The 9,232-nt window shown below is 35.4% G+C and overlaps 4 protein-coding genes across 4 annotated transcripts in view; 2 read left to right on the forward strand and 2 right to left on the reverse strand.

Annotated features, from left to right (window-relative positions):
• Positions 1–1,466: 1,466 nt before the first annotated feature.
• RHIMIDRAFT_256263 (P-loop containing nucleoside triphosphate hydrolase protein) lies at positions 1,467–2,697 on the reverse strand. The gene is made up of 2 exons (XM_023611222.1): positions 2,079–2,697; positions 1,467–2,018 (listed from the first exon to the last, which is right to left on the reverse strand). Exons 1-2 carry the CDS (start codon positions 2,661–2,663, stop codon positions 1,512–1,514), a joined length of 1,092 nt encoding a protein of 363 aa, XP_023465525.1. The 5' UTR covers positions 2,664–2,697; the 3' UTR covers positions 1,467–1,511.
• A 16-nt stretch (positions 2,698–2,713) lies between these two features.
• On the reverse strand, positions 2,714–4,799 carry RHIMIDRAFT_256289 (uncharacterized protein). The gene is made up of 9 exons (XM_023611223.1): positions 4,722–4,799; positions 4,425–4,664; positions 4,270–4,366; positions 4,006–4,217; positions 3,919–3,954; positions 3,774–3,869; positions 3,599–3,710; positions 3,128–3,543; positions 2,714–3,070 (listed from the first exon to the last, which is right to left on the reverse strand). The coding sequence occupies exons 1-9, from the start codon at positions 4,782–4,784 to the stop codon at positions 2,756–2,758; spliced, it is 1,587 nt and encodes a 528-aa protein (XP_023465526.1). The 5' UTR covers positions 4,785–4,799; the 3' UTR covers positions 2,714–2,755.
• Positions 4,800–5,384: 585 nt separating this feature from the next.
• RHIMIDRAFT_297635 (uncharacterized protein) lies at positions 5,385–6,158 on the forward strand (the record flags this gene model as incomplete). The annotated part of the gene is made up of 1 exon (XM_023614280.1): positions 5,385–6,158. One exon carries the CDS (start codon positions 5,385–5,387, stop codon positions 6,084–6,086), a length of 702 nt encoding a protein of 233 aa, XP_023465527.1. The 3' UTR covers positions 6,087–6,158.
• A 2,485-nt stretch (positions 6,159–8,643) lies between these two features.
• Positions 8,644–9,232, forward strand: part of RHIMIDRAFT_216344 (Mg-dependent DNase) — a 1,816-nt gene continuing 1,227 nt past the window's right edge. Inside the window, exons 1-3 of the mRNA XM_023607307.1 lie at positions 8,644–8,920; positions 8,978–9,043; positions 9,092–9,214. Of these exons, the coding sequence (XP_023465528.1) occupies positions 8,908–8,920; positions 8,978–9,043; positions 9,092–9,214 (202 nt within the window). The 5' untranslated portion in view covers positions 8,644–8,907. The remainder of the gene's footprint in view (positions 8,921–8,977; positions 9,044–9,091; positions 9,215–9,232) is intronic.

The following is a 9,232-nucleotide window of genomic DNA, read 5'->3' on the forward strand; positions in this document are numbered from 1 at the left end:
TGTGACAGATTGACTTGCCTTCTTTAGGATTGCTTTCAATATATTCAATTGCTTCTTTAGATTCTGATAAGTTAGTTCCTGTAATAAACAACTTTTGAACACCAGCCTGCTTGGCTCTATGTATAACTTGTAAAAAGTCGTCTAATGTGGTTTAGTAATTAAAGAAAAAGAGTAGGTAATTCAGTTTACCAGCATGAGCTTGCTTTCCACGATATATTCCCCTAAACATAGGGTCTGTCAAGTTTGCTCCAATGTCTAATGTGTATTCAAATTAAGCATTTCATATAAGGAAATGTAAAGAAACTAACTAACCGATAAACCTCATTCTGAAAGAGATTGAAGTTTAAATTAAATAGAGAACGCGTCTAGAAATACACAAAAGACCCAGCCACAGGATATATACGTATTATATACTACTTAACCTTTTCATTGCGCACCATTCTGATACACACTTTAAATGCTATATATTATCACTCGTTTGAGTATTTTAGCCAAATAACTAAATAAGAAAGCAACTGTTCTATAAACTAAAGCGCATCAAGTGCTTTCTCTTTTAAGTAAATGAATATAGCAAAAAATTAGGTAAAAGTATACACTCATCCAAAAGAAATATATACAAAGCTAGACTTCCAAATGATCTGCAGATATGCTTTTATTATATTACTAGAAACCACATGATCGTCATCAATCAAGTGTTATATGAAAGCATAAAGCGAAATTTTGCATGGCTCTTGAGGAAATATGAGTATTATTTTGTATTAACTGGCCAGTCTTTGGTAAAAAGAGATGACTTGCTGTTATCATTACTCTTTATGCGCTGATAAAAAAAAAAGATAGTTTCAGACAACAAATAATGATAAAAGAGAACCCATCAGAAGTAAAAGGATGGGATATATATATAAAAAAAAAAAACGATTAGTAAATCAGTTATTTACATTATAAAGAGGAAGCAATAAGAGCGAGTAAAATAACAAAGAGATTATTAATATCTTACCAAAAGTGCATTAAATAGGGTTGGCGATAACTAGCCCAGAGAAGACAGTGGAGAAGAAGAAAAAGAGAGCAAGAGAGAGCAAGAAAGGGGGCGGCCAAAGGAGCGGATGGGGCCAAGGTTTGGTAAGAACCAAGCTACCTCCAGCTAGAACCGGTACTGCTTTCGATTTTATGATCTATAATACTACTTATCAGTTTCTTACATGAGTAAAGAATATAACATACCTTAGGGCTAGCTGGGGAATAGCTGATCTTGCTTTTTGGTCCAAGGAAGAAAAGAAGAGAAAAGAAGCCAAGATCAGACTATTATATGAACTCTCTAACAACCTTTTCAGTTACGTGTTATTTATCAGTGCTGACCACATTTATTTTATACTCAAAAATATCAAGCACATTTTATGTATTATTATATGTTGTCTTTTTAAACAATAAAGAAGACATAGAAAATCAACTAAAGTGTTAATTGTTATTGACTTTGTAATGTGTGCGAATAAATTCTGAAAAAAGACTATTTAATTTTAATATTTTCGCTTTTTCTGATATATGGATGTTGTTACAGAACGTGAGCTTTTCTTTTCCTCTGGCAGACATTCTTCTATCTTTAATGTTTCCCTGTTAAATTTGTAATATATCTCTCCTAGTGTACCGTCATATCTATTTTTCTTTATGTCGAGTGATCGTGTGTGCTCATACTTTTGAATAATAATTACATTATCTGCCTCCTGAGTAACCTTGGCGCTGCCAAAGATCGAGTTGATGTCCAGTCCTTCCCCTGTATCTTTTCTAGGATGGACAACCAAGGTAATATGTACATCTTGTATAGTAGCAAAATTTCTTATCTTTGCAATCGCCTGTTCTTGTAATTCCCACTTGTCTAAACCAGATCTTGCCTGTTGAGATAACATGAACTGAAGATTATCAATGATAATATGTTGAACACCATACACATCAACTGCCTGTTGACATGCAGTCAAAACTTGATGAATAGGTGTGCTGCTATGAAAATTTAAAAAGTATAATGGCAGCTACAAAACCCCCCTTTTCGTGTCAGTATTTCTCTTATTACATGTCTATATAAAATAAACCTTTTCAAATTCGTCAGCATATCTATCAAAATCCTTTGGTGATTCAGATAGATCCTTTTCAGCAAACTGAGAGAGCATCTTTTTAGCCAGTCGCTTATTTAAAATTTCAAAAGAACCCCACAAGGTAGGCACTCCTTGCTTACAGTAATCTAAACTAAGTTGACTAATGACAGTTGTCTTGCCTACACCAGTTGGGCCCGTCAAGATGGTTAGTTCGCCTCGTCGATGGCCCTTGAGGATCTTGTTGAATTCGGGTAAATCACTGCATTGAACACCTCTTGTTGCATTCGGATTTATAATCTCTTCATATACATCTCGTCGAAGATCGTTAAATAATAAAACTGTGTCTGGCTTATTGACACTTTCTATGATATCAGATCGTTCTTCCTCAAATTGATCTCGCACTGTTTCTATTGTAGGAATTTCTGTAGGTTCAACAAGTTCGCTTGTTGCTGTGCTTTGATATCGACATAACAATATAGGTTTATACATCATATGAGCACAGTAGGATGGCGCTAATCTTGAAGCATTATGTCGAATGTGCGGTTTAGCTATAACAAAACTTCTTGTTAATAGCCTATGCATGATAGACGCACGAAAAAAATAAAAATAAAAATAAAAAACAAAAAACAAAGAAAACAAGTTCAAGCGCAGTTGTCAGTTTTTTATTCACTTATTTAAAAGTCTCGAAGGACCATAATCATTTCATCAAGTCGTGCCTTTGCGATCTCGATTCGTTCTATCACTTTATTCATATTGCCTACTTCTGCCTTGTCAATTTCGTTCAACAGATCGATATTACTGGCCACATCGGACCGATTTAGTTTTCCTAATAGCCAGTCCCTTTTTTGTAATTCTTCCGTTTTACGCTGTTGTAAGTTTGAGATGGTTCGATAGATATCATGGATCAAGTTATCATAACATTTCTCAAGTGGAACATACCAAAGATGAAAGGAGTGATTTGCTGCTTTGTCATAGAATCGAGGAATTTCCTAATGCGAACCCCATTTTTTGATATTGGTTGTCATTCTCTTGGACGCTTTTCTTACCTGTATTTCGACTATACCAGCAATAAATAAAGCTTCAAGCTTTCGTCTTATATCACGCAAGGGAATCATAGATATCCTCTGAAGCTGAGTCTCAGTCAATTTGTCCTTGTCAAGTAAGATTCGTACTAGACGGCAACAGTCTTTTCCATACCGCTCAGTAACATAACTTTCAAACAGCCTTTTCTTCATATTGGACCTTAGTTTTTTAAAGTTAACTGCATAATATCCTGTGCCACATTCATCTATTGGGATTAGAAATCCTACATGATCCGCAGCCAGCAGCCGCACATAGCCTTCAATTGCTGTAGCAACATCACGACTTTTATTTGTGTTTGAACCATGGGAGAACACAATGTCGCCACGCGTCAGCAATTCTGGTGGCAGCATATTGGCAATATGTGTTGGCGTTGAGGGTGCTACATGTAAAGATGAATTTACAGAAAATTCCATTGTCTATGGTGGATTCCTTACGAGACATATCTTCCTTCGCTATCTTCATTTTATCTTTTCCATATCTAAGAAATGCTTTGATGACTACACCAGCGGTGCGATTGATTCGGTCTATAGCATAATCACTTATCATCTATCAATTATCAAAAGGGCAACTTAATATACTATATTTGAATAATATGTCAATCAAAATTACATTATTTCGAAAAGTTATATTGTATTTTTCGTAGTTTAGTGTGAAAAAGACAGTTGGATCTACTTTATAAGATAAATCATCTTCTACTGCCATGCGCTAATAATAACAGTCATTAACATATGCATATAGTTTGTGTATTGTTTACCTTTGATTCCACCATGTGTTCATTCATTTTTCGTTTCTACAAAATGTTAGTTCCTTGTTATTTCCTGAATCTGTTCCTTAAAATTACCATGCCTATTCGTTCCGGTTCAAACACCGCATCATTTTGTACCTGAGATGTTAACTTTAATGCCCTTTTGTCCCTTGGTGCCATGATCGTGTATCTTTCAGATTCTTCTTCTCCACTTTGACCATCGAATAACACTCTGCTATGACTTGAGACTACTGCTGTTATGAACTGATCTATGGCCATTTTTGTAAACGCTCTCTCATAAGTTGTCTCTGTAAAAAGAAAAATGTATAAGTCACTATATGTATGTATTTATCAGTGTACCATTATTATGCTTTGCATTATCATTTGGTGCTAATTTCTTGATTTGATTAATTGTAAGTCTTCCATACAAAAAGAATAATTGACATACGGCAGAACCCTAATAAAAGAAAAAGTGAGATTACTCTTGTCATTGATGCGTCCAAAAATTAACATACAGCCTTTCCATAATGCTCTTCAGTTACACGTAGTATTCGACTCATGCGAAGACGCATCAATATCTTGTGTGGATTGGCTTCATAAATAGTATTTTCCCTCCATTCCTCTGAGAAGCAGATAATTCCATGATGTATCAAAACAGTCAGTGCTTCCTTTACACACTTTGATGTGTAATGGGTATGCCGTATTAGATCATGTAGCGATAATCGACCTTTGATCAGTAGCTGTTCTGTCACTTTCTACATAGAGAGTTACCATTATTAAAAAAGCATATGGACAGCTGATATGTGACATACTGAAGCATAGACTCCAAATTCTTCCTTTATTATTTCTTTACAAAGACGTGATTCAACTGACATGTGTAGATTAGAGACTGTATTAAGAGGAAAAACACACGAAATGTATGCATGTGAGAAAGTGCCTTTTCTTACTGAATAATCATCTAGTTTGATTGGCTAATTTTTGGTAGGCGATACAATTTCCGAGAGAGAGAGAGAGAGATACGATTAAATATTTTTATTAAAAAAATAAAAAGACCATCAGGTCGCATTGAAACTATACAATTTTGTTCCGCCCGGCACAGGCCAGAAAGTACATAGAATCTAAAAACCCTTTTGAAATTAAAGGGAAAAAAGGAAGAAAAGAAGCGAAGGAAAGTGAGTAAGAAGGGTACGGAACAAGGATTAGGCCGCAAGAAGTTGGGAGGAGAGAGGAGGTGGTGAAAGCTATTGGAGGAACTTTCGCCCTAAGTCAGGCGGCGGAGGAGAGAGAGATACATTTAAACAGATTTTTATTTATAAATAATCGAAAACCTCTAATGGGCGCACGATGGAGAGAGAAATACACTATTTTCAGAAATTACAGTGAGAACGGTAAATTTTGTCATTTTGCAAAAATTAGATGTTCGCAACCAAAAAATAAATGTCACTTTCCAAAAAATTAATGGCACTAACTCAAAAATGAAGGTTCATGTCCAAGCTGTCCCTTATGTTGGAACGAACCAGTATACTACAGGCACAGTTCCTCTTTCGTTCCTTATTTTTGCCAGAAGATGCACTGCTTACTTGTCTGTTACCTTATATCCGCAATACCAGAGGAAGCCAGTGGTACGCTCTCTCTCGTACAGCGCTTTGGAAAACGGTGCTGTCTACTACGAAGAACCCGATACTCGCTCACTCAAGGCTGCTAAACGGCGCTTTTTGCAACAGAATCTGGAGATCCGCCAACGATGCCGAAACTCCAAATTGCTTTCTAGCTGCCGTCGATCAATCTCCCTGGATCCTATACTCTGGTTGCTCATGTCTAAGTCAGAGCGCAGTCGCTGTATACACTGGAGACTAGGCTGGCTTCCTGGTGGCAAACTTCGGCCATGTCCTAAGCACCCAATGCAACAGCTATCTAAAAATCACGCTATTAGTTGCCTTGATATGCATCGACATCTGCTCATGCCTGAAACAATACGGGATCCATTGTCATTCCTTCTAAATATGCTTCCTTTACGCCCTTCGGTTCCCCCAAACCTAGCCCTCACCTGGTCTCAGCAATGGCCGATTTTATGCTCCCTACTACATGAATTAGATCAGCTATACTATAATAAACTGATCCCTACTAAGCATTCCCATGGTCAAAAGCTTCTTGTATGGTTAAAGCAATCCATTTAACTTTTCATCGATAACCCTACTCATTAATTTCCGTTTGCATTTTTTACCCTTGTACCCACAAGGGGCTTTTTCGCTACCATTCACTTCCAAACGGATTGAACGGGTCCGGGTGGATGTTTATTTTATTATTTTATTTTTGCTCTCATTTGAACCATCAATAAAATATCATGTTTAAACAAAATGAATGTCCTTGTATGCCCAGAAGTTTTATCCTTTGGAAATACAGTGAAGGCAGCGCCAAAGGGCGGGTGAAAAAAAGATCCTAAAGAGCGTTTTTTACAACCCAATGTACGGCAAAATACAGTAGGAGCAACGCCAATGAGCGATTTTTTATATCTTCAAAGGAATTTCATTTTTCCAAAAGGTGATTTTTTTATATCTCAAAGGGTGGCTTTAAATGACTACATATTTTTTCTCGAGAATGGACAGGAAAGGATTCTTGATGAAGGAGGGGAAGGACGTGATGCTATGGATTGGGAAGAAGAAATAGACCCTCATCACCTACATACGCTAACCCGTATTAGGCTCTAACTCAAAAAGCAAGGTTCAGAGCAAAAGTCAAACGATGAAGGCTTAGATGAAGAAATTGTGCTTGAAACCAAGCAACAAAGTAATTCATATAATCAGATTGTTTTCGCTATACAAGAGGGTTGATGAATATTGTCAGCCTTAAAGTATTCATCGTTTTAAATAGTCGACAATAATAATTGCCGATCCAGTTTAATGTAGAGCATGTTATGTAATGGTTTAAATGACACAAGACAAAGACAAAAGAAATACTCTTTAAGACTAATCTTTATTCTGGGATAAAGACAGAAGGAACATGCAATTGAATAAAGGATTTACTATTTATAGTTGCTATCAAATGGCTGGTAAGCCACTATTCTAAGCGTGGATTATAATTATTGAGGATGTGATTGATTAACGGTTCCTGAATTCATAAAGAAAACTTTTAATTCGTTCCTGACACTAACCTTATTGTTCATCTCATGATCTGGATTATGTTACTGCTTTTACCGTGAGAAGGATCATCTTTTAAAGAAGTATATCCCTTTATATAAAGAAGTAATGATTCATATTCAAAATAGAGATTTTATTTAATTTGACTTATCACTAAAAGTGTGTACACATAATCTTATAATGCATGAATTTACTCTATTCATACTGATTATAATCGCTTATCTCAATGTCAGTCCTTAAGCAGACATTGTTCTACGACAGAGCAAACAAACTAGGAAAAACAAAATTCACTTTTAACACTAATGATTATTCTGGACAAATAGAACTTTTTATTATATTTTTACAATGTATAACAATATATATTTAGAAAACAGCACTAAACATATCAAACTGCTAATATTTTGCCCACATTTATAGAAATGGTGGTTGCCCAGACGTGACCACGGGGAGGTAATTAGCAATCCACATCCAAAATGTTTACCGCGGAAGTAAACCAAATGCCATCCACAAGAGATGACCAAAAGAAAAAAAGAAAATGTTTATCAATAATAGGGAATAAACTTTTTTGAATAAAAGTTTTGCACCAACCTATGGACACTATTAAACTAACACTTTTTCAATAAAGAACAATGAGCAAACATTATGGCTGGAGCTCAAGAGTGAATTAAAGGAGATGATTGAAGTGATTTCAATTTCAATGCTTCAGACAGTGTTTTTTCGTAAACGCGGCGCCGATAACGTAACGATATTACACTTTAGTTGATTATCAATCCTTTCTTTATTATTAAAAAGGCAATGAACTCTGTCTGTTTGAGAGAAGAGAAGATAATGTGGTCAGCACTGATAAATAACACGTAACTGAAAAGGTTGTTAGAGAGTTCATATAATAGTCTGATCTTGGCTTCTTTTCTCTTCTTTTCTTCCTTGGACCAAAAAGCAAGATCAGCTATTCCCCAGCTAGCCCTAAGGTATGTTATATTCTTTACTCATGTAAGAAACTGATAAGTAGTATTATAGATCATAAAATCGAAAGCAGTACCGGTTCTAGCTGGAGGTAGCTTGGTTCTTACCAAACCTTGGCCCCATCCGCTCCTTTGGCCGCCCCCTTTCTTGCTCTCTCTTGCTCTCTTTTTCTTCTTCTCCACTGTCTTCTCTGGGCTAGTTATCGCCAACCCTATTTAATGCACTTTTGGTAAGATATTAATAATCTCTTTGTTATTTTACTCGCTCTTATTGCTTCCTCTTTATAATGTAAATAACTGATTTACTAATCGTTTTTTTTTTTTATATATATATCCCATCCTTTTACTTCTGATGGGTTCTCTTTTATCATTATTTGTTGTCTGAAACTATCTTTTTTTTTTATCAGCGCATAAAGAGTAATGATAACAGCAAGTCATCTCTTTTTACCAAAGACTGGCCAGTTAATACAAAATAATACTCATATTTCCTCAAGAGCCATGCAAAATTTCGCTTTATGCTTTCATATAACACTTGATTGATGACGATCATGTGGTTTCTAGTAATATAATAAAAGCATATCTGCAGATCATTTGGAAGTCTAGCTTTGTATATATTTCTTTTGGATGAGTGTATACTTTTACCTAATTTTTTGCTATATTCATTTACTTAAAAGAGAAAGCACTTGATGCGCTTTAGTTTATAGAACAGTTGCTTTCTTATTTAGTTATTTGGCTAAAATACTCAAACGAGTGATAATATATAGCATTTAAAGTGTGTATCAGAATGGTGCGCAATGAAAAGGTTAAGTAGTATATAATACGTATATATCCTGTGGCTGGGTCTTTTGTGTATTTCTAGACGCGTTCTCTATTTAATTTAAACTTCAATCTCTTTCAGAATGAGGTTTATCGGTTAGTTAGTTTCTTTACATTTCCTTATATGAAATGCTTAATTTGAATACACATTAGACATTGGAGCAAACTTGACAGACCCTATGTTTAGGGGAATATATCGTGGAAAGCAAGCTCATGCTGGTAAACTGAATTACCTACTCTTTTTCTTTAATTACTAAACCACATTAGACGACTTTTTACAAGTTATACATAGAGCCAAGCAGGCTGGTGTTCAAAAGTTGTTTATTACAGGAACTAACTTATCAGAATCTAAAGAAGCAATTGAATATATTGAAAGCAATCCTAAAGAAGGCAAGTCAATCTGTCACA

The sequence above is a fragment of the Rhizopus microsporus genome, assembly GCF_002708625.1.
Source record: "Rhizopus microsporus ATCC 52813 unplaced genomic scaffold scaffold_10, whole genome shotgun sequence".
In the NCBI taxonomy this organism is placed as follows: Eukaryota; Fungi; Mucoromycota; class Mucoromycetes; order Mucorales; family Rhizopodaceae; genus Rhizopus; species Rhizopus microsporus.